Source organism: Lissotriton vulgaris, chromosome 8, assembly GCF_964263255.1.
Source record: "Lissotriton vulgaris chromosome 8, aLisVul1.2, whole genome shotgun sequence".
Classification (NCBI taxonomy): domain Eukaryota; kingdom Metazoa; phylum Chordata; class Amphibia; order Caudata; family Salamandridae; genus Lissotriton; species Lissotriton vulgaris.
The window spans coordinates 1,112,493,302-1,112,519,379 of record NC_141696.1 but is presented as its reverse complement, the minus strand read 5'-3'; the positions used below and the strand labels follow the sequence as shown (position 1 = coordinate 1,112,519,379).

Sequence of the window (26,078 nt, the reverse complement as noted above, 5' to 3'; positions counted from 1 at the left end):
TCAAAGCTGTGCAGGTTGGAGGTTGACGGACCCTCGAGAAGCTGCTGTTGGATCTGGCCCCAGGGAAGTGGCTGGGGTGGTGGATGCCTGCTGCTCGTTGGTGTGAGCAGGGGGTGGGCTCTGCCGAGAGCTACTGGGTTGCTCTGCACCGGAGGCTGGGGAGGCAATGTCATTGAGTATGAGTTGCAGGTCGTCGATGTCGATTGTAGCATAGACATCCGGGTCATCAGTGAGTGCCTGTCCAGGTTGCTCTTCAGGAGGTGCTGTCTCGCCCTCTGCAATGTGACATGGGAGATGAATTACATCACTGTTTGTCACAAACAATCATGCATTTGAACATTACACCTTGATACAGCCTGACATTGTCTGATCATTCTTGTTTAGAGGAAAGGACCTGTGTTTGACAAATGGGGAATTATCTGAGGAGATTTCACGTGAGAAGTAGTAGTGGTACATGGTCGTCTCACAGTGCCCTATCTCCTATGGGACATACCAAAATGGCTCTGCCTTGGCACTAGGAAATAGCCTAATGAGTGTGTAGTGTATCTTGACACAATCCTTGATTATTTGGACTGTGATGCATATTTACACTGACTATCTGGCAGCCCTTGTGGGACTTCATCTCATACGCTCATAATTCCACACAATACTGTGACTGACATCACCTCCCCCTTAGTGGGTGGCTCATCTTAGTTCTGCTTTTGGTTCATGCTGTATGGCATTTGGATGAAAGATACCTATCTGGACGCACCAGCCACATCCTTAGTGTGGACTGAGTAATGGAAGGCTGATACATGTCCTGGTGTAATAATGACTTACTGCAAAACTACCACCCATTCTAAAATCTGTATTCCAATAGGGGAGTAGCTATGTGTCCAGCTATCCACAATGGCCATGCCATGGTTGCCTGCATTACGTTATGGCGTACTACATGTCTCCTATGGCCCACAGTGTCCGACAATAAGGTGCAGTATTCCAATACCTGTTGGCTCCCTGCATGTCTGCAGGGATGCCACAGTAATTGTGCAGAACGCCACAGCCAGCATGGATGTGATGCGTATTACGTGTTGTGCAGCCTGGGCCCTAAAATGACAGTATGTGTGAGAGCCATCTATGCCGTAAATGTGTGGCATTGCTGGAGTGTTTTTGCAAGTGCAAGTCAGCCATGTGCAGGTGCAAGTGGTAGTATGTGCAGGGTTAGACATATGCAGGTGGGGGAGTAGTATTGTCGGGTGACTCTATGCAAATGAACATCACTCGGAGTCATAGCCCTCCACGTACCAGTCCTTACTATTGTGCAGATTGCTAAACAAGAATTGGATTCACACAGTAGCAAAACAGACTGAAGCAGCACAAGCAGCAAGTTACCCAAGCATTAAACAACACTGCGTACCCAAAGCCAGGAAACACAGTCCCACACATCACCCTATGTCCACATGACATTAGAGTGTGCTGAGAACACCCCACGGCATCCATGCACAACATGGCCAGGGATTTCCTCCAGAGGCAAGCACAATGAACTGCCACACCCAACGCAAGCAACCTCCAAACGGCCCATGTCACACACCACAAGCCCAAACACAGGCCCCACAGCCAACACAGCCACTGATGGAGAGTAGGCACAGAAGACCACAGATAATGGCAAGCCAGGCCAAAGGGATAATCACCCTACAACAAAGGCACAGCATGAAGGAGGCACACCTCCAGAGTGTGCACAAATGCTAAACTGAGCACCTGCACATATACATCAGTAAGAGGTACACAACAGAACAATACTAGAACCATATACTGTGACAATGTGCAAAGGAATAACAATACCTGCCCCAGGAGGTATTAACTCAAGGTCCATCTGGACAACAAGGGGCTCACATGCTCAACCCACAAACCGCCAAAGGGCCATCCGGCCACACACAGAGCTTGCAGGGAGGACAGAGCCCGACCATAGTTGAAGCCAAACACCACGTAATCCTAAACACACCCCGGATTCTAATGTGGACACACCCCGTGTTGGACAGCACTCCTGGTAAAATGACCACATGACTGGCATGGAACTAAGAGGGGCCAAGGGCTACCAAACCCAGGTCCAAACTCACCCATAGTAGGAGGACAGGCCAACACAAGGAGGTCCAGACCCACCACAGCCACCCCACAAGCAGAGCAGACACCCCGAGACAGATGTGAAACAACAAGGGGTCTCCGGCAAGCCGCAGCAAGCAGGGCCGGACTGGGAACCAAAACCCGCTCCGGGTTGGGTGTGCAACAGAGCTCCTTGCCGGGTCCGGTTTTCGTCCGACTTCGTTACAGGGACGAGCTTGCAGCTATGCTGCATAAACGGCCCTGTAGGTAAAAGGGACCCCAGGGGCCCGAAACCGGCCCCTACCCTTGCGGCGCACCGGGGGATTGCCCGGTGCCCGCAACGGTCAGTCCAGGCCTGGCAGCAAGGCCCCACTGCCAAACACAATGTAGGGAGTCAGACCCACCCCAACCAAACTCGATGCCTCCCCACATTATTATTATTTTTTTTTAATATATATTTCTTATAAAGCGCAGGAATTCGATCTCCGAGGAGATATCTCCGCGCTGTGTTGTTCCGAAGATAAGTAAGGACAGAAAGTTTGTGTGACATATCTAAGATTGCTGGGTAGGAAACAAGTACGTCTTCAGGTATTTTCTGAAAGTGGCAAGATTGGAATTTTGTCTTAGGAAAAGGGGTAATGAATTCCATAAAGTAGGACCTCTAAATGCAAGGGCCCAACCTCCTTGTCTTTCTCTTTTGATCCTAGGGATCTGTAGCAGAGCTTGATTTTCAGATCTTAGGGATCTTCCTGGTTGATAGGGTTGGAAGATTTCAGTCAAATACCTAGGGCCAGTTCCGTACAAGCATTTGTGGATGGTACAACATATCTTAAATTGTACTCTCTGGCGTATTGGAAGCCAGTGTACCTTGCTCAGTAAGGGATGTGAGGGGGATCTCGCAGGAACATTAAGGATCAATCTGGCAGCAGTATTTTGAACAACCTGCAGTCTCTTCAGCTGTTCTGCATTAGCGGATATAAGCAATCCGTTGCAGTAATCAAGCCTGCTCATAACTAAAGTTTGTACTAGTGTTCTCCGATGATAGTCAGCTAAGTATGGGAACACCCTCCTGAGTAGGCCAATGACTCTCATGCAGGTTCCCGTGACCTGTGTGGCATGATCTTTTAGCACCAGGGATTGATCTAGCTTGACACCCAGATTTTTCACACTTTCCTTGGGACAAGGAGCTGTACCCAATTCTGGAGGCCACCACTCAGGTGACCAAAGGAGTGGGGCATTTCCAAAGAGCATGACCTCCGTCTTGCCCACATTACACTGTAGGCAATTGGAGGTCATCCATCCAGCTATGGCTCTCATTCCAGCAGCAAAGGAATTCCTTACTGCAGAGGTCATGTTTTGGAATGGGAACAGCAGCTGGGTGTCGTCTGCATAGGATATTGGTGTGAACCCAAATTTCCTTGCGACCTTCGCCATGGGGGCCACATACACATTAAATAATGTGGGGCTTAGACATGAGCCCTGTGGAACCCCCTTGGTGAGCTCCCTGGAGGTGGAATAGTGAGAGCCCAGGCGAACATTTTGGGATCGGTTGGAGATTAAACTTTTCAACCATGATAGAGCAGTTCCCTGCACTCCTACTCCCTCCAGACGACTGATCAAGGTGTCATGAGACACCGTGTCGAAGGCAGCGGACAAATCTAATAGCACCAGAATCATAGAGCCTCCTCTATCCTGTGCCATTCGGATGGTATTGGTCACGGAGAGGAGAGCTGATTCTGTGCTATGATTTGGCCTGAACTCAGATTGAGAAGGGTCCAGACCGTCCGCTGCCTCGATGAATTTAGAGAGATGAGTGTTGACATGTCTCTCCGTCATCTTGCTGATGTAGGGTAGGAGGGATATGGGACGCAGGTTATTGAGGTCTGACCATGGTAGCGTGGTATTTTTGCGAATGGGGTTCACTACCGCCATTTTCCAATCATGAGAGATCCTTCCTTCCTTGAGGGAAATATTGATCAATGCTCTAAGGCTTGGAGCCAGAATGCTGCCCAATGGCGCAACCATCATGGCTGGTAGTAGATCAGTCGGTGATCCAGATTTAATTAAATTAAGAAGCATGTCTACTTCGGTGTGACTGATTTCTGGAATCGAAGTCAGGGTGAGTCTACATGTTCCATTATGGGTGGATTCATCTCTAAGACTATCTATGATATCTCTGTTGTTGTGTGGAGTTTGAGTAATTTTGTCATAGATTAGGTCTATCTTTTTCTCAAAAAACATCGAGATCTCATCACATAGGTTTTGGTTAAAATCATCTGGACTCTCACAAGCTGTAGTTTTGACAAAGGATTGTAGGACTTTGAACAATTCCCTAGTGGAATTTCCTGCCTCCGTAATTTGTGAGTCTAGTTTATGCCTCCGAGCTTTTTTTATGTTTTTAAGGTAGTTGGAGTGGGCTTCTAGATAAAGGGTTTTACTCATAGGAGTGTGAGTTTTTCTCCATTTTTTCTCCAAACTGCTGCATTTTTGTTTTTCGACTCTTAGTTCCTCTGTATACCATATTTCTGTCTTTGGCCTAATGCGTTGTTTATGTAATTCTAGTGGAGCAATTTGATCAATGGCCTCTAATAGTGGTTTATTAAATTTGGCCAATCCACTTTCAATATTATCCTCTTCAAGAAAGTTAGGTTCTTTCCATATTTGCTGCAGTGCTTCAGGTCTTATTTTATGCCATTTTCTTTTCCATGTAGGTGGAAGAGGTTTTTGGGACCGTGAGTATGAGCCAAGTAATTGGAAGGACAATAGGTAATGATCTGACCAATGAATAGGAGTAGGTGAACAACATGTTATTTTCGGGCAGTTAGTTAGAATTAAGTCTAATGTATGACCTCCTATATGTGTTGAGCCATTGTTTTGAATTTTGAGTCCTAAACTGGATAGATCATCAAGTAAAGATCTGGTATCAGGATTGTTTGATACATCAACATGAATATTAAAATCTCCGAGGAGGATAAAGTCTTCATTGGCTCTAAAATATGGGGCTAATAGTTCCATAAGATTTAAGGAAAAATCCAGACAGGAGGCAGGGGGGCGATATAATAATGCCCCTTTCCACTGTAATTTGGGGGAAGAGGAGAATCTAAAAATCATTATTTCCATCTGGTCGTTGCTACACTGGTCAAGTGTTGAGACCTTTAAGTTATCACATAGGAGGCTCAAGCCAGTCCAACCTGCAGCAGGATCCACAAATCGTGTGCAATTGGTGGGAACGCACACATGTGGCATTACGCACCACCATGACACAGTGTGACCGGAACATCAACATCCTCAGGAGGTACAAAGGCAGTAAGAGCCCAGAGCAAACGAAGCAACCATGGGATATACATAAGGCATAGGCTGCAATCACACACTAGACCTGTGCCAGCCTGCGCCACCAGAGGCCCAAGCCATGTACATTCGCACACGGATATCAATGAAAGCACCATGTGACCCCACAGCCGCCCTGCATGAAGCATCACGCATGCTGAAAGCAAGTGCAGGGATAGGACGCAGCATTGGTCCAAGAGTGAGTGGCTGGTATCATTCTAAATTACATCAGCCAATGGAATGACGCGTAGCAACGCCAGTACACTACCTCCTGTGCATTTGTGCCACCCCCGGTGGCAGCCCTTAGTGACGGTACACCTCTCTTCATGAGGCAAGACCTTGGGGATATGCCACAGCATTGGGCATCCTTTGCACCACATATGCTGCACATGGATTGCCCTACAGCAGCCGCACAAAATGTAAAGCTGATGCTGACTTTCAGGGGTGCAAGGAACTTGTAAATCTGCACCATGATGTATGGTTTGTGGTGTTCTGATCTCTCCTATTGTGTGTTGCCTTTCTACGTCTGCATGATGTTATGTCATCTTTCTACGCTCTGCATGACATGTAGAGGCAAAACAAAGACTTTGACCAGTAACGTCTATTTAAATGCATTTAGAAGTGAATCATTGAACATCCTTCCATACTTTTCTACAGAACCATGATGAAACAGCATTGTAGCATTAATTGTAAATATTTTTCCTGTAGGAAATCTGTGCATGATCACGTTCCCTGACCCCTATCTCTTGTGTAGATTTTATTTTATGTTAAGATTAATCTTGTAATTTGTGTTTACACCTATAAATCAAAAAAAGAAAAAAAGATTTGGTGGGATTAAAAATATAGTCAAAATGTTTCCTATATTTTCTGGTATTTATTTATATTTTTACCTTGAAATCCATGATATTATTCATTTAGGAATCATAAATAATTATTATTTCGCTTAGCGACATTTAGCGAGTATATTTTTATCGCAAATACAAAAAACGGGTCGCATTTCAATCGGTTTTGTATATGACTACCATAGCGATATATATATATATATATATATATATATATATATATATATATATATATATATATATATATATATATATATATAATTATTTTGTCGCTAAGTCGGAATTTTTAGCAGCAAACACAGGAAGTGGTGTATTACTGCTTCCTGTCACATGGGTGTGGTTTTTACTTTCACTTTCTCTTTTCTGCAATTGGTGGTGCATAGGCTGAGTGGAGGAGGTGTATGGTGGTTGCTGTGTTGGAAGTTGGTTTTGGAGAGTGGTGCTGCATGCGCTGTCCTGTCTGAAGTGTCTGTTTGTACTTTTTGTTGTATATTATACAGTTTGTGTGTCTACTGTCCTCTGGTTTGTCTGCAGTGTCTGTTAGTTGTGTTTGTTGTATTGTACACAGTTTGTGTGTCTAGTGTCCTCTGCTTTGTAGAGTTTATTTAGGGGTTAGTTTGTATATTTTTATAGAGAGTTTGTTAAGTGGGTTATTATTTATTAGTTTTAAGTGGGTACGGGGGTCAGGGAGATGCTTGCTGTTGGGAGGTCGGGGAGGATGAGTGAGGAGGCATTGGGGGGGTTTTTATGGCTGATAAAATGTTATTTGCCAAATATGTTGGAGGCGGGGGGGGGGAGTATCCTGCAGGGTTATGCTGTGGGGGCACGGAATGTGCGCTGGGAGCGTGTGAGGCCCCAAATGGAGCACTACTTTAAGATAGCACGCTCTGTGAACCAGTGGAAGCACCGCTGGCAGGACATGACTGCACGGGAGGCTGACCTCCTGGATTACACCGGAGTGATGCCAGGCATACAGGGTGGTAAGTCCAAAAGCCATTGTTTCACTTTAATGTTCAAATGTAATGTAAGTGAGTTACGTGTGTGACATGTGTGTATGGCATGTACATGCTGACTCGTTACTGTGATACTGTGACAAGGTGTTGATGACAATGTCATTTCCCTATGGGCCATATGTATCAAGGCAAAAATAGTTTGCTAACGCAGACATTAGCTGATTTGCGGCGTCAGCGAACCCTTTTTCGGTAAATGGTATTTATGTGACATTATTTGTGCAAAGTTAGGAATTGCAAAATTTTCATTTCCTTATTTAGCGATAGCATTTGAGGAATGGCTACTTTAGCAATTCCTTACATGCAATGTATCAGGGCAAATAACATTCCAAATTGCCATTTAGGATTCACAAATTACCACCTACTTCTAGTTGGTGGTAAGTAGCGCTATTTTTGAAATGTGCTCTTTTTTTTTTACATCAAAAGCAGCCATGTGACGCTCATACATGCCCTTAGGGCATGTATGTGCGCCATATGTGCACACATGTCATTTTCACGGGTGCTGCAGGGTGTTCTTGTGACACCCCTGCACCATTGGAAACATTCTCAATTTGCAATTAGCAAATTGGTAATTGCTAACTTTCCCATTAATTCCTATGGGCCTCCTGGCACATAGAAATGAATGGGAAGTTTGAGATTAGCAATTTGCTAATCGCAATGTAGGAATGTTGATGGATCGCTAACAAAAAGCAATTGCCTACATACTTACCATTTTGCGATTTCAAATTAGCGAATCCTTAAAAATCGCTATTTAGTAATCGCAAAAGGGAATGTTGATACATCTGTCCCTATGTGATTTGCACATGATTTGCTTCAGTTAAGATTAATTTGGACTCCCACTTCCCGGCACATTTTAGCAGATTTACATGCCTCTTAGGGTTATTTGGCGGCGCAGTTGCATTACTTATGTGACTAAGCGGCAACGCAAAAGTAGCGCCATGGTGCAGGGTATGTACAATATCACAATTCTGGGAGAATCGTCACTTTCTAAAGTTATGCACCTTTAGGGTGCGTTCTGCCGCAGGGGAGGGCATTCATACACAGGAACACCTCTGTAAAGTGACAGAGTGAAATATTTCAGGTTTCAGTCATTCACTTTCATGGCAATGCTGCGTCTTAACTCTGGGCCTGCCTGAAGCCGGCATGAGGATTGACGCAGCATTGACAAGATTGGGCCAACAAGAGCATTGCTGGAGCTGCGCCCCACATGCTTCACAACTCCTGCAATGCACTGCATTTACAGCACAGATGCCTGATGTATAAGTGCCATTTTAGCAGCATGGTGCGCAGCATGGGACATGCAGCTCACCATGTGAGTTGGGCCATGGTGCACATTTACTATTGCCTCCATGCTGATTTGGTGGGATGCACCATTACCTGTAATACTGTCCCTTGGTGTGCTACAGTACAGTAGGTGTGTGAGTAGTCAATGCTAATGTCCCTATTTGTATGGCTCCATGATTTGACAGTTGGAGTGAGTAGTCACGTTCTCAGTGAGGTGTGAACACATATTTGCAGTATGCAGACCAGATGTGGGACTGAGGCTTTCTGTGTGTCACTTGCAGTCACATTACTATGTGATGGTGAATGACCACATGCCAGTAAGGGTGCCAAGGCACAGAGGATGTTAGCATTTATGAGCCCATCACGGCTGTAGTCAGTCAAAGAGATGTGAGCAGCGACTGTGTGCCGGATGATGTGTGTGTGTCCAGTATGTGTAACTGTACATATCTGAGCAGTGCCAGTGTGTGTGTGACCTATGTGCAGGACAGTACACAGTGTGACAGATGCTCAAATCCATGAGCAGCAGGACTGTATCTACACGGCCCCTGTACATGGGTCATTTGTAGATATATCCTTGCCAGGTGATTATGCAATGTGTGAGTTTGACAGCTCCAGAGTGTTTTACATCCCAAAGGACTGTGTATCAGCCTCTTACTAAATGCATAGTTACCATCATACGCAGTACAACGTACACATGATGCCTGTGTGGACATGGTGCTTATAAATGGCATAACCCAACTGTTATGTGCATGTATGACTGTGGGTATGTTATGTTTGGCCACCACTGCATTAGCAAGCCCATGTGTGCATGCCAATCAAAGTGCACAGAGTCATTAGAACAATGTGTGAATCTCCTACAAAGTGATGTAGCATTTCCTGTGACTGAAAAGTTGTTCCTCATGTTTATGTAACGTCTCTGGATGCGATGCAATGACACATATTTTATTTGGTTCACTCACAGATGGTCGGCGACCCATCACGCAGGGTGACGTGGATCGTTTCAAGGACCCAAAAGCCACTGGTGAGTAATTATAATGTAAATTGCCATGTGTGATGTAATGGATGTCATTGAGTAAGGCAACACAAAGTAGTTTTGCAATGCTGGTGTGTTCCGCATGTCACTGGGCCACAAGGTGCTGAGTATTGTTTTTTTTCTTCTTTTTTTTGTCCTCATCTGCCTTCCCCTTTAGACGGATAATACCAACCACCTTGCACGACATTGCTGACGTGATGTATACTGTTGGTGGGAGAGATATACCAAGAACAACAGTTAGGGGTACATTCTTTTGACTCCATCTAGGTATGTTTCAACCTGCCGGACCTTATTCGGAACTGTCCTAGCCCTTGGTCCAAAGGAGTAAAGATGGCATAATCATCGGACCCGGGGGGAAAAAAAAAACAAAAAAAACCCGGATCATCTCCAGTTGGTCAGGAGGTCCCAGAAAGCCAACTTTCTCTTACGTACAGATCTTTTTAGTTCTCTTTTGGATGTCTCGTATAATGATGTGAGCCATGAACAGTGTAAAGGAGGTGTCTTCTCTACCCATTGATTGCAAATCTGTCTTCTTGCTAATAAAATTGCGTAAAAAAGAAATGACTTCTCCTTGCCTGTGGTGTTGTCTTCCGTCCCAAAGATGACAAGTGGGAGGGTTATTGACAGGGATGTGTTTAGTATGGAATTTAGAGTGTTTTTCACGTCTTCCCAGAATTTTGCTATATTAGGGCATTCTAGGAACATATGTACATCGCATGCATCTGCTAAATTACATTTATTACATTTCTTGTCCGTTTGATATTTAGAGAGTTTCCGTGGTGTTAAATATGCCAGATGTATCGAGAAAATGCGATTTCGTACTAGCCAAGAAGGCTTTACGATTTTACGTAATAGTTCGAATGAATTTATCCACCTCTCCTCGCATGGAATCCCAGTTTCTGCCCCCCATAACTCATCCGGGAGTTTAAACTCCCCTTTGCTTTCCTCCAACAGAAGCCAATACCATCTAGCTACTTCTTTTCCTCTAGTTGGTCTTTCTACCATTTGTTGTTCCGTTTCACTTATTTTCCCAATATTACTATCTATGCGGGTTTCAGATCTTGCCCAGCTATCCAGTTGAATATATTTAAATCTGGAAAGCCCAGGGCCTACTTGATAATATAGCTCGTCCCAAGTTATCAGTTTTTTTTCTTTAAATAATTTGCCCCATTTACTAATGCCTGCTTGTTCTATTATAATGGACAGATTGTCTTTCAGGCATAGGGGTAAACTGGGAGAGTCCCAAATTGGGGAATAGTTTGAGTAATAGGATAATCCCAGTTTTTTCCTAATGTTAAACCAATTTTTGGCACATGAGTGTAATATTTTCAATTTTATGTTTTTGAAGAATGTCTGACTTCCGAATTTAAACATAAAGCCATCTGCTGCTAGGTTTGTCCCCTTAGCATGGCCCCGTACATGGATGTATTAGGTAAATTTGATGGCATTTTGAGAAGCATTCTAGAATAAGACATCTGAAAGGCCCATGAATAGTACATTAGGTCCGGTAATGCAAGGCCCCCTTTTTCTCTCCTTCTGAGCTTCTTCCATGCTATTCTTGTGGTCTTGTAGTTCCATATAAAAGAGTTGATTTCTCTTTGACATTTTTCCATCATTTTTGTGTCCATAGCGATTGGGATAGTGTTAAAAAGAAAGGTGAATTTTGGGAGAATACACATTTTGACTAAGTTTACCCTTCCTGTTATAGAAAGAGGCAGATGTGTCCAAGATTTCATAAGTCTTTTACTTTCACTGTGTATTCTTTCCAAATTAGTTTGTGCAAGACTGCCCACATCTTGGGTTATTTTGATTCCCAGATACCGCATTGAGGATGAGATGTTTATCCCAACATCTAAGTTGGGTAGGTTCTATGCCATAATCTCGCTCTTGCTCGAGTTTATGTCGTAGCCCGAGACATGGCCGAATTCTTCAGCCCGTTGTATGACCACTGGGAATGCCTTGACTGGATCAGATGTAAACACTAAGATGTCGTCTGCATATAGTGCTGCCCATCTTTCCCACTCTCCGAAACAAAAAGATGGAATATTAGCCTCTTCCCTTAACACCTGGGCAAAAGGCTCAATGTACAGATCAAATAAGAGAGGGGAAAGCGGGCAGCCCTGCCTTGTTCCTCGAGTAATGCTAAATGCTTCAGTCAGGGACCCATTAACCAGCAGCCTAGCTGATGGTGCATTGTATAGCTGCTTAATAGTTCTGCAGAACACAATTTTTTTAAGACGTCATTTAGGTAGAGCCAATTAACTCTGTCAAACGCCTTAGTTGCGTCTAGAGTCAGGGTGGCCAAGGGCAGAGAGAAAGCAGTGGCAATATCTATAGCCCCAATTAGTTCACGCGTTAGCTCAGCTAATTGTCGCCCCTTTATAAACCCTTTCTGATCTTGATGGACTACAGTACCAATAACGCTAGCCAATCTTGTGGCGATTATAGTTGTAAAAATGTTATAGTCGTTATTAAGTAACGATATTGGTCTGTATGACCCGCACTCTAATGGGGATTTCCCTGGTTTTGGGATGAGAACAATTGTGGCTTCACCCCAAGATTTAGGCATTGGCTGTTCTTCCATTAGAATGCTGTTAAAGAGTTCAGTTAGCACAGGTGTAATGGCGTTCTCAAGAGCTCTATAGATTTCTCCCGGCAAACCATCCGGGCCTGCTGCTTTGCCTTTCTTAGTTTGACTAATAGCTTTTTTCACCTCCTCTTGTGTGATGTCTGATTCTAATGATTTGCTCTGGGTTGTTGAGAAAGTAGGTAGTGTAATGGCTTCCAACCAGCTATCTCTTGCGTTTGGATCGTTGGGGAGATCCTCTTTGTAAATATCCGGAAAAAATTCAAGAAATGCTCTCCCTATCTCAGGACTGGTGGTTTATCTCTGGCTCACCTTCTATCTTGATTTCCCTGATGTAGTTTAGGGCTTTATCAGATTTGATTTTCCAAGCCAGAATTTTTCCTGCACTTTCTCAAAACTCAAATTGAGAAGATTTACTCGCTTCCCATCTCTTATTTATTCTCTCCTGCAGTGTATGTTCTAACTCAGCTTTCAATTCAGCCAGTTTTTCTTGCTCTTCAGCTGTTCTTGAAGGCGAGACCATTTTTGACTCTAAAGTTTTCATATCTTGTTCTATTCTATTTATCTTGTCAAAATAACCTTCCGCCTATGGGAGGCTCTATTAGTAATTTGCCCTCTTAAAAACGCTTTAAATGTCTCCCAAATGATTGTTGGGGTTGCTGAGTTTCTATTTAAATCGAAGAAGGTTATAGATTCCTTAACTAGGAAGTTAATTTCTTCTTCCTCAAGCAGGAGTGTCCTGTCAAAGGACCATGAAGGGTGTTTGAGAGTGGTGTCAGACTTAAGAGTAAACTCTAACGCCGAATGGTCTGATAGATGTGATGGTAAATATTCTATTGATTCAAGAGTGTCTTTTAGACAGTAACTAAAAAAGGCATAGCCTATTCTGGATTTATGTTTAAACCGGCTGTTCCTATAAGACACCCCCCCATTTACCCACTTTTTCTCTCCAAAGATCTGCCAGACCCATGTGTGTCATTATTGCTTTAAGTGTTTCTCTAGATTTGATAGAGCCAATGGTTTTAGACCTTATTGATTTATCTAGTTTGGGATCAAGAACGATATTAAAATCACCCATCCAGATTATTGGCTCTTGCGCTGTTATTAATTGGGTCCTTATTGCGTCTAGGTGTGATGGGTCATCCGAATTTGGGCCATAGTAGCCCACCAAAGTTCTAGTCTGACCATCAAGCGAAACTCTTACTAATAGCCATCTCCCTGTTTGGTCTTCCCTGCAATCTAGTATTTCTGCTTTTGCAGATTTTTTAAAAATGAACACTACCCCTCGTATATTAGCATTATGGTCTGTGGAACAAAGTTTATCAATCCACCTATGTTTTTTTAATATATTATTTGCCTCTGTTCTGAGAAGGTGTGTTTCCTGCAACGCTATGACCTGCGCCTGTGAGTCTCTCAGGTATTGTAGTATGCGCTCACGTCTTCCTCTCACGCGCAGACCATTTACGTTCCAGGACAAAAATTTAGTACATGTCATATTTTGCTTCTATCCCTTCGTTTTCTTAGACCTGGCATGGAAAAAGCCTGTTTTAGTAAAAATGGTAAAGATTGGATGTTTAAACCAGCAGTAGAGGAGCACAAATGAGGATTATTTTTTTCTTCTATTCTACCACCCCCCCCGCCCCCCCTACCCTTACCCCGGGAAACCCCCCTTGTTTACTCTGGCTTGATCTATAGCCAGGTTAACGCCCATCTACAGCCCATCCATGAGCTACTACTGCTACCTAATCTTGCAGGATTATGTTAGTCTATGAGCGAGTAGAGAAAAAATTGGACCTCAAGTAGATAAAAAAAAATATTTTATTTTTTTGAACTTTTTTTTCCTATTTAGAGATAATCGTAGGCGGGAGTTATGTGCTATTTTCATTTTGTTTTATATATATATATATATATATATATATATATATATATATTTTTTTTTTTTTGGGGGGGGGGGAAATTTATTTAATTATTCAATGTAAATGTAAATGTGGCGTATTTGTATAGCGCGAACAGTGACCCGGAGGCATCCCGGCGCTTGTACTCCTACCACAAGGGAACCCCTCCTGGCTTTTCCTTGTGGGGTGTCCACTCCTGGGCATCCCATGGTGAAACCAGGCATCCCTTGTATATCAGGGGGCCTTTGTGGAGACTAAGCAAGCTATTGCCCAGAGTTGCAGCGTGGGACCCATGCTTAGAATCGGCACTGAGGCGAGAATATCCGGTCAGAGGAATTTAAGCCCGAAACCCGCCGAGGCAGGAATCGAACCCTGGTCCCTGGCCAGCGTTCTGCATCAAGGTCTGCCGCTCTAAGCATTGAGCCACACTTCTCCACAATCCTGACAATCCTCCCCTTCCCTGTGCATGATCTCCAGTGAATATCTATATTTATTGTGCGTGGTTTTTTTTTTCTTGGTTTTTTTTCCTCTCTTTCTTTTTTTCCTTCCTTTTTTTTTCCTCTGCTTTCCCCTTTTCCCTTTTATGTTACCGATTTCCCTATTTGATCTCTTCCTTTTTCATTTGTTTATATAAGTTTGATTTCTAAACGTTATGAGAGTGAGCCTGGTCGTGGGCTTGAGCTTGGGTATGATCTCGGATGGATTCTAACAGCTCATCTGCATCATGTGTAGTGCGGACATTATGCATCTTATTATTATACATGATGCAAAGGAATGCAGGGAATCTCATCTGCACCGTAGCCCCGTAAGATCTAAATTTATCCATGCGCTGACCCAATTCCCACTGTCTGTCCAGTGTAGTTTTTGAGAGGTCAGAGCGAATCTCAAAAGAAAAATCAGGACCTTTTATTGTACCAGCTTTCAGGGCTAAATTTTGTATTTTCTCTTTAAGGGTATACGTCAGGAAGTTAACTAACACTTTCCTAGGTTTAGTCCTTGCTGGGTTCATACAAAATGGATCTCTATGTATCCGTTGGATGTCCTTATCGAGTTCTTCAACCGTTTCCTCCAAGTTGAGTGCCTCTTTTATTAATTTTGTTATGTATCCCTTGAGATCTCCACTTTCTTTCCCTTCCGGAATCTTCAAAAGTCGAATGTTGTTGCGTCTAAAAAAGTTTTCCAACACTTCTATTCGCTCTTTCATGTTTTCTCCCTCTTTTTGGAGGTTATATATTTTTGACCTGGCGCACTCCAAGTTGTTAGTTAGTAGACCCACAGAGCTTTCTAGAGTCTCGGTCCTTTCATAAAGGCCATCAACCTTGTGACCTAGTTCCTCACAATTTGCTCTTATTTCATTTTGATTTACTTTAGAGACTACAAATAACTTGTTTCTTTGTTGCTTTTTAGTATCTAAGGCTAATTCCGATTTTTTTTTAGCTCCTGTGCTTTCCTGTGAACCTCCCCCCAAGTGCACCCCGGGCCCTGTAGTTAATTTCCTGAAGTTTCTAAAGTTTTAGCCTTACTCCTTGTTGTTCTCACTTGAGACTCGCTGGTCAGATCCTCGCTATAGCCTCTTTTACAGTCACTATTTGTGGGCCCCCTTGCATCAATTAATCCCACCTTACTTGAGCAAGCGTTGATGTCACCTTGATCCTCCAGCTCGGCCGACTCTCTCTCAGCTCCTATCGCTTTCTCGGCTATCTCAGTATCTACTGCATCTACTGCCTTGCGGTGCTTTTTCTTGCTCCCTCTGCCACTCTCTGCCACCGTATGGAGTCTCCGTGCCGTGGCCACCCGGCCGCGTCTTATCTCCGCTGCCGCCCGCCACCAACACAGTCGAGAAGCGGAGATCAGCAAAGCAAATACTGCCGGCGGACACATCCACAAATGCAAACCCCCAGTGGCAGAAGCCAAAACATGAAAGAAAAAGAAGACCGGGTCAGCGTACAGCTTCTATGCTTCTTATCGCAAACCTCCACCGGCAGACACCTCCGCAGCCGAGAGCCGAAAGCCTGCATATGCGGAGGGCTCCGCCCCCCCCTCTCCGTGCTCTGAACCCGAGCCTGTCCACAATGTCGTTAATGGCGAAAGAAAAAACCGCCGAGAGCTACAGATGAAATACCAGTCAGTACACGACTTCAAGGGGGCCGGTTCTTCTCTTTTTCTCCCGCTTTCCTCGCTCATATTACAATCGTAGCGGTAGCGGTAGCAGTGTAGGTTCTGGATCGGCTGCTCTCAGGAGCGTGCGCGCCGCTCTAACCCGCGGCCGCCATGTTTCCCCTAGATGTGCAGCCTCCGAAGGTGCTGAGTATTGTTATGTTATTATTCAGACAATATGTATAAGAGTGTGGTTAGATGCATATCTATCTAAGTCAGAGGTCTTCAAACTTTTGGGTGCTGAGACCCCCCTGTCAACATTTTCAGTCATAAGGACCCCCTCCTGCCAAACATTTCTAAACCTGTAGGCATCGCTTCTGGAATTATGAGGCAGGTGAGGACCAAATTACACGGAAGGCTTGACTAAATTGTGTGAGAGGAAAATGTAAATGTTATGTGATGCCACGTTATTTTGGGATAGAATTGCTTCATTATTTTGACATTTTTTTGCTCACAATAAAACAGTACCAGTTTACAACCAAAATACAGCAATTAACATCAGAAAGATGTCTAGTCAACCTTTGTGATGGGCCTTCCACTCCGCAGGAATACGTGCTGCCACATTAGAAGCTCACCTGGCACTGTCCGGGAGCAGCAGGGGTCCCTAAAACCCTGCCCTCTGTGGATGAGAAGAGTGCCCATGTGAGTGCACGGTGAGCGATGCAACAGTATGAGAGTAGGGAAAGAGGAGTGACTGCAGGGTGAGTGAGGTGGCCATATGAATTTGAGTGTGGATATAAGTGCAGAGTGGGATGAAAGAATGCATGGTTAATGATGGGCTTGTTTGAGCGAGTTGCAAATTGAGCAGTGAGGGGGCAGGTGAATGAGGTGTCACATGAGTGCAGGATGAGTGCAGATGAGTAGCGTGACTGCAGGTTGAGGTACAGGGAGAACATTGCAAGTGCATTGTGATTGCAGAGTGATCACTGTGAGTGCAGGGTGAGAGGGTGAATGATGTGAGTGCATGGTGATCAGTGTGAGTGCATTGTGATCGCTGTGAATGCAGGGGGAGCATGAAAGTGAAGTGCTAGAATGAGGAGTGAGTTCTCTGAATGCAGGGTGCATTTCCAGACACTTGAAGTAACTCAACATATTATTGACTGCGGCGTAGGGTTTAAGATATAGGTTAAACTATTGCTATTATGACATTAATCAGGGATCGAGGGTGGAGGAAATAAATATTCTGATCTTGCAACATACTTCCAGTCCTATGATTAGGGTTGCCTGCTCAATATTTTGATGTCCCAGATGGTACAAAAATAAGCAGTCACGTAAAGCTGTATATTTCAGCACTCATCTGTGCATACTTGGAACAGCAAATATAAATAGAAAGCACTTTTAATTGTGTTCTAGGGTTGCCACAATGATCCATGACTGATAAAGGGAACAGAGACCGAAAAGTCACATTACGAATGTATTTATTTATGTGTTTTTATATAGCGCGGACTTTACCCGAAGGTGTCAGAGTGCTTCACAATAGGAACAGTAATGTTACATGAGGAGAAAATTACAAGTCAACAAAGTACAAAAGCAAACGTTAAGTTACATGAGGCAAAAGTGACAATAGCGAGCAACCAAAATACAAGAGGTAGCAAACGGTACATTACAGGAGGAAAAAATGATATGTGTGCAGGTTACAAAAGCGTACAAAGTAAAAGTAGAGGTATAATACTGCAATAAATGGCACACTCAAACACAAGAACAAATGTTACGTAGGCAATGGTGGCACTTGTGCAAGTATATAAAGCAAACAAAATGTGAGAGGTAGCAAACAGTGTGTTACAAGAGAAATGGCTGGTATTTTTTTCTTCTGGCAACTCTACTTTTTATTATATCTTTTCATGAAATACATTCTCACACTATTTCAGTAAATGTAAAATACCAATGTAAGGGAAAGGCTGAGTTGGGGCCCAGGGGGTACTGGAACTATAAAAAAAAAAACTAAGCCTCAGTGACCAGTTTTCAAAAGCTATGTAAATATGCAAATGGCTGTTAATGACCTGTGAAAAACTCAGGGGTGCCGGGCTGTGCTGGAGATAAGACTGCTGACACAGCCCAGCGCAGCTCACAGCAGCTCGAGCTGAGACACACTATGGGGGGGGGGAGGGGGGGCTGAATCCCTGTAGTCAGATGGGCCTGGGGAAGAAGTGTGATCGGGAATGCGCGACCCCCTTTCAATCACTCCGTGGCCCCCCTGGGGGTCGTGCCCCACACTTTGAAGACCCCTGATCTAAGTTGTGACTTTGTCCATGAAGGGACAATGCAACTGCTCTGATTACCTGTGCATGACATCCAGCAAAGATTATAGCTAAATAGACAATGATCCAGGGATCATGCAGGCATTACACTACAGGATTTTCACACATGGCTACATATTATCAAGACCAGCCAGAAGATGTATCCACGCTTCATCTGCAGTACACTGCCACTGAAGCGGACATTGATGTTTACTTATATGCCCTGGGACATACCCATATCATGCCCAGTTAAGGTCATGTCATGTGTAAGGTATGATTAGATCACACATCATCCACACAAGGTTTGAAGGTCCTTTTGCAGTGTAAATCAGATGAAACTGTGCCATCGAGGTTCAAGGCAATGTTGCACCACATATTGGGAACAGCAAGTTTACCAACTTTCACAGGAGAGTTTGTGTTGATAGATGGATAATGGGTGAGGGGGCAGTTCATTACACCGCCAAGGGGCAAGAGAAGTTACCTAGCGTAGCCATGTTGAGAGGGACTGACACCAGACTGGGTCATGAATGTTTTATACCAGGATCTAAGTGGTCTATTTTGACCATCCCAGTTCTTCTCCTTTATGAGGTCTTTAGGTCCTGGGTTAGACAGGGTGTAATGCATGCAACTCTGATTCTTAAACTTCCTTTTCTGTCGCATGATGAGCCGGTGGTGTATTTTCTATGTAGGTGTGGAAGGGGTTATAGGCGACAGGTCGTGAGTCAGTGTGGCTGGCAGATTCTGCAGGGTCTGCTGTTTGACACAAATTTTTAAATGTAGTCATAAAATCAGAGGATTGCTGTCATCGGTGTGGCTGATGGGCAGGCCCTGCAGCAAAGGGTTCCTTGGTTCAATAGGATGGCATTTGGAGTTATTCCATATTTTACACATGAACCCGTAGCAGGTGAAAATTACCTAGCTGACGGGCTTTGTCCAGGACAGGGCATGTTGTTTTGTTAGTCGTAGGTGTAAGATCACATGTTTGCAAGGGGGACAGGAGCACAGTTCCAGCTGCCACCTTTCATGTGACCAAGATACCTCAGGGCTGCCAAACGGAATGAGGTATGTTTTACTGCTGTTTCGTTTGAGTTTGTTGATGCTCTTCTAGTTACTCATGTTAAACATGCTGTTTGTACAACAGAGACGTGTGTCAGTGTAGTTTGTCCCACATGTACTCAGTTATTGGTTATTGTCAGCATACAATACGCTTAGATGAGCCATACAATTTCCCAACGTTGCCCAGCAGGCTCAAGTATAGATTGTACAGCATTGGACTTAGGATAGATCCTTGCCCCATGACCAGGACAGCTATGTGATTTCTCAGGTGCATATTGTCAAGGCCTTTATGGCGTGTTTTGCAGCTGTTTCCTGCCGATGTACGCAGCAATATTGTGGAGAACTTTCTTGATATTCTTGACACCTGTTGTTGGTAGGGGTGTCCTGGTCTTCTTCCCATGCATGTAGGCTGAGCTTACATTGAGTTTCAATTGACATATTCATACAGCCACACTGGCAAACATGTAAAAGAGTGACTGTCTTGTCAGTGACTACATGACCTGTACACATTTTCAGATAGACACACATGTCTGCACATGTGCATCGTACAGCAGTAGCAGCAGTGTGTCACAAGGTCAGATGAGGGTGGTGCTGCCCATGGAGGGGTAGTGCCACACTACTAATGTTCATTGGACTACTTGCACACTCTCAGGATGCACAAAGGTGACATGTTATCACTGTCTCATTTGGCGTCTAATTTGTCAGTACATCACACCTGCCATGTACTGTCATGTCACGTTCCAGGGCCTGTATTGTGGAAAGTAGGGCTTGTCAATTATGTGGTCAGGTCACTTTGAGACATTACAGGATGTGACATGTGTGATGCCTCCCATGTGGTATGTGAGTTGTGCCAAATAATATGATGATAGGCAAATGAACCAGTGTCATTGGTTTGGGATTGACATTTCCTATTTTTTTCAGACAACATGAATGCAGAGGAGACACATGCCTTCAATGTGGCTAAGGAACGGTGGGTTCACATCCGCAGGGTTAAGAAGGGGTACAGGTCCATGGCACAGAAATACGCGGCTGCTCGGTAGGATGGGACCTGGCACACAATGCCAGAGGCTGTGGGACACAGAGACAAGTCAAAGGAATCCAAGGCTGGTGGCAAGGCTGGTGGTGCTAAGACATCTAAGACAGTGGTCTCACCTGTTATTCCCATCCCAACCACTGCAGCAATTCCGAGTACCAGCAGCCAGGGGCCAGCTCAAGCTGCACCAAGCCACGGAGCAGCCCAGTACACAACAGCCCAGGATCTGGCGGCACCCACCACAACGCCGCCAATGGCTGAGACCCATAAAGAGATACTAATTGAGCTGGCCAGGAACAACAACTTGCTCCTCGACGAGCGCAATGAACTGATAACCCTGAACCGGCGGGTGAATGACATTGTTGTTAAACTTGGAATACCGTAAACCTGGACTTCTTCTGCCCCACACCCCTCTTCTGCCTTCACTCCTTGTTCTTAGTTATTTGGTTGTATATAGTTGTATAATAGGATTTAGATGTAGAATAGTTTTAGATTAGGTATAGTTAGTTTAGTGTAGTGCGATATTGTTAGGTTAAGATAGTGTTGGGGCTAAGTTTATTTTCTCTTTGGGTGGGGGTTTATGTCCTTTTGTAGTTTGTGTAGTAGGGTGTAGTCAGTATTACATGTGTAGTTTAGTTTATTATGTGTGTAGGGATTTTAGATATAGTGTTAGTTTTAGTGTTTAGTGTAGTTTTAGATAGGTTATTTTCATACAATAAATACTTTTGAATTGGTTACTACATGCGTTGGTGTCAGGTAGGTTGCAGAGTGTGGGTCTTCACACATTGTATGCTTCTCAGGTCATCAGTGGTATGGTCCCTGTATGTGTGACTATGGATGCAACCTGTTACTGGGATGCATGTATAGTGTTCAGTACACCTTAGGTGTGGTATCTGTTGACTTGCATGGTTGACAGATTACATAGGATTTATTGTGCATGGGCAAAATCTGGGGGCATATTACCAAGAGCATTCTCGCCGCATTAGGTGGACTTTTTCCCGCTCATGCAGCAATAATTTTGTCGCCCTATTACCAAGCTGTCGCTAACACCAGTTAGCAACAGCTTGTAGGCGATAGGAGGCATTTAGGTGCCCACTTTGCATGTCTGCGATAATTATCGCTAATGACATGCAAAGTGGGCGTGCCAAGATGTTAGCGACTGAAAACAGTTGCTAGCATCTCTGACTCCTATTAATTACTTTTGGAAATATTTGCGCTAAGCGCAAATATCACAAAAAGCTAACGCCTGCTAAAATCAGTTCTTAGCGATGTTATCCAATGGAAGGTGGATAACATGGCTAAGAGCATTGTCATGATAATGCATGTATTTAGCTGATTTTTCTACCATATTCATGCATTTCGCAGGATTTTTACCGCTTTTGAGATGAACCTTGATAATATCACTGTATCTCAGCGGTAAACACTCCTTGGTGCTCAGAGATAATTATCGCTATTGCTTGGTAATATACCCCCAGCTACTTAGCGTTCTGCTATATTGCACTGAATGGCAAGACAGTCCACAATTTTGCTAAGTTGCTGGCGTACTTGTGCATTTGTTTGCAATATGAACAAATATGTGCCCACATGGGCCTGTCACTTTGTCAGCAAACCATAATGCAACAAGGTCCCTTGAGTGTACTGCCCGTTATAGTGTGTACGGCCGAGAAGATGTTTCATACTGCCTGTGTGTGGTGGAGGTTGCCAAACAGGTAGACGTTCTATGTGAGTTCACATGCATCTTGTTTAGAAGGGATCAGAGACCAAGCAGAGCAGCAGGTGAGGAGAATGCAGGCACCTTGTCACAGGAGCTTCACAGGGATGGGGCTTGGGAAAGTAATGGATGCTAATATATGTTTGGCTCTGGACCCCAGAATCCTACAGATGTCCAAGATTGCTCTGCTGCACGTGTTGGTACATAGCCATTCAGATCCAGCTCAGTGTGCTCATGCGCATGCAGCTGCTGCTGCTGGACAATGTCCCATCTCATACTTAAATGCCCCATACAGGACTATGCTGGAGCTGGGCAGTAGGGTGCAGGGGCATGCAGGTGCTGCACGCATGGTACATGCACATACCTGTGCCAAGGGGGACAGATGTTTGTTGGTGCTGTGTAGGTAGTTATGACTTTACATTTTGACTGCACTGACGGTGTTACCACCCACACAGATATGGAGCATCCAGGCACAAGACTTTATGGTGCAAGGGCATGATCGTGCTGTGCGTTACGGGTATATATGTACTGGGGGCAGGGGGTAACTTGGCACAATATGTGCTCACACCCTGAGGGACCACAGGCAATTGTGCAAAATATTATTTTCACACTGGGAGGGATCAGGGGCAGTTATGCAGCACGGGGCTCAGACACACAGGTCTCCCAGGCAGTTTAGGTACGCCACCCTATGGTTCCTCACAGCACCCTCTGGTTCACACCTGCCACCATTTTGTTCTTCACACTACCCTCTGGTTCACCACTGCCACCCTCAAGCTCACCACCCACACAGATGTATTCCTCAACACTGCCAGACATCTCCACTTCCAGATCGACACCAACTCCAACGCCACCCTCAGAGGTACACTCATCTCCAGCTCCCCCAGACCACATTGTCAATTGAGCAAATCCCTCGTCTACCTCGCCTGCAACCATGCACTCACCTCCACAGACTACATCCTCCTCGTGGAGCGGACATTCCAGCTCAGGAAGAAGAACAACACCAACTCCAGAAGCCTGTCGGCCACACTAACCAACCTCAGCCTCAGCCAACTCGTCACACCACCCACCCACCCACACTTCCACCCACGACGCTGGTCACACATTGGACACCACCTTCTACACAGGCACCCACGTTACTTTAGTACACAACACCTGTTTCCAAAGGACTGTACCGTGCTGCATCCATTCCGCCTTCAATGTACAGTCCACAGACCACCGCACACAACGGGTAACTCACCACTGCTGGAGGAGAGTGACTGTAGACCAGCTAATCACCACCCTTACCCATAGGCCACACAACAACTCCACCAACTCCAACGCTGCAGGCCGCCACCTCAGGCAGTGTATGTACAACTGTGACAACACACTTGTGCCACTCAAGGAACCCTGTAAAACCCACACCAGCAGGCCAGCCGCCACGTTCACCAATGTGCTGGTGTGTAACCTGAGTTGGATGCCGGAAACAGGAGTGGTTATTGGTCACCATATATATACTCCAGACAACCACGCAGACCACAAGGATGCCATACACATACATCTCCACCTCTTGGGATTGGCCAAGGGTTGCTCCTTCTAAACCTAACTGGATGACAACACACACAGGAGCAAGGGTCTCTTCTGCATCATAAGGGAACTCTCGGGCTCCAGCTCCAACAACAACAACATGACTCCCTGAGTACAACTGTGCAACTCACTAGCCATCTTCTTCTACTGCTAGCTTGCTGATATCCATGACAGCTTCAACACGACACCCACCCAAACTATGCCAGGGCCCACCTCCCCTGTATACACCAGCAGCGCATGCCACCTGACCTCCCGGTCCAATGTCAACGGCTACAAGATACACAAGGTTATGTACTCCATCCACTCACGCTACCTGTCACACCTATTCCCACACCACGTATGTAACATGGCAGATGCTGCTATCTGAGCTGACTACATTACAGCAATATTTCCATGGAGCTTGGAACACAATTTATTCTACACCCTCCTCAACTAGCCGAAGCCAGGCCACATGGACCTGAAGTGCTTCCAGCATTTCTCCCTGCTCCTGTTTCCAGGGCCGATCACTGGGAATTGTTCAACATGCAACTGGCCCACCACCTGGTAGACAACAACATCCAGTACCCATCCCAGGCCTGCATCATTCAAGTGCACAGCACCCTGCCAGTACTCATCTCTGCCACTGACGACATTATGTGCCAACTGTGCAACAGCAAAACATCTGCCCTCATCCTCCTGGTGATGTGTCCCTATGCCAGCATGACCCGGGCTCTCCAGGACTTGCTCTACAGTACATGAGGGTATGCACTGTAAAGACTTGCATGGTACATGAATGCGACTGTGCCCATCCACCCACTTCCACCTGTTCCTGTTTGACACTCACCCTGGTGTTGTTGTGTGACTTCCAGTACAGCAGAATCCTGGCCTGTGGCTCCGATGACAGTCTCCTCACTGATGACGTTCGCTACCAGCTCCTCCAACTCATCCAGCTCCTCCTGTGGAGCTGGTCCACCGCCTCCCGTCACACTTGCTGCCCTTAGGTTTGCTCCTAGTTTCTTTTTTGTTTTGCTTTTTGTATCGTGCCACCGCTTCTTACACTCTTCCACTGTCCTCTTGTGCTCCCCCACGGCATTGACCTTGGTCATTATGTCCTGCCATATGTCCCTTTTCCTCACCATGGTGATGGTGGAACTCACGAAGAGTTCCTGCTGGTGTCGCGTCACCTCCTTAACCAGTACCTGGTTCTCATCTGGAGTGAACTTTGGGTTCCTCTTCCTCTTGCCCCTTCCCTGGGTCTCTGCTTGGCCTTCCTGGGTTGTGTTTGTGCCCTCTGCACTAGTCACTGGCTGCTCACCATCATTTTGAATATTCTCCATGTTTAGCAACGATTTTCGGTTTAGCGGGCATTTTTTCGTCCCGCTAACGCGTTATATGAAAACCTTGGGCCTATTGGTTTAGCGATAATCATCGCTGATAGGCCCAACGTGAATTTTTTCACGTTAGCGTGCGACGGCTTAGCGTGTTCACGCTAGTTTTACCGCACGCTTTTATCGCATTTCTGGGGAAATATCGCCGCCTTCCGGGGTATTGGTAATACCTCGCTACGGCGGCGATATTTCCAGGCGATGCTTGGCGATAAAATTTGTCGCGATAAATATCGTTAGCGATATTTTTCGCCTGTTATTGGTAATATGCCTCATGATTCTAAAAGTTTGTTTCTGATTCCAGCGATTGTTTGTTTGGTTTTTGGATGCAAGAGTAACATACTTGTGCTGTCACCTGCTTTGCACGTAACTGATGGAAAATATGTACATTCTTGCTTGCTACTTGGGTGAGTGTTAACCTTTAAAAAAAGTTTTGTACAGCTTTCAAGAAAGATTCACAAGTTATGGGTTTTTATGCATAAAAAGAACGTTATTTGACTCTACCTAGGCGTGGAGTACTTGACCTCTGTTTGCATATTATGCGACTTTCCCTTGTTATACATGCTTGCTCTGCCACTGTCTTTTTGTTTCGTCTGTGTCATCTTTGGCTTCGTTTTTCTACCGGGGGTAGTTTCAGTGTTTCATTGTATTCAGAGTTGACACGTGAGCATAAGTAATTTGTAATTGTACTGTATTTTAAGGAAAAATAATAAAAAATGATATAACAAAATTAGAAAAAAATATCTTGTGCTCTTTCGAACAAACAACGGACTGACATAGGTAGTTGGGGATATTTGGTTGCAGCAGGCGAACTTGAAGGAAACGTGTGCGAGGAACAAGCCTGCATTGTAGGGTTTCCGCATCGGAAATATTCCGTGGACTTTGTTAAATGATTTGGTTTAA

General features: G+C 44.9%; 1 protein-coding gene across 1 annotated transcript; it reads right to left on the bottom strand.

Moving 5' to 3' along the window:
• LOC147698334 (uncharacterized) lies at nt 1–25,127 on the bottom strand. The gene is made up of 2 exons (XM_086936226.1): nt 24,635–25,127; nt 1–275 (listed from the first exon to the last, which is right to left on the bottom strand). Exons 1-2 carry the CDS (start codon nt 25,125–25,127, stop codon nt 1–3), a joined length of 768 nt encoding a protein of 255 aa, XP_086792352.1.
• Between the last annotated feature and the right edge of the window lie 951 nt (nt 25,128–26,078).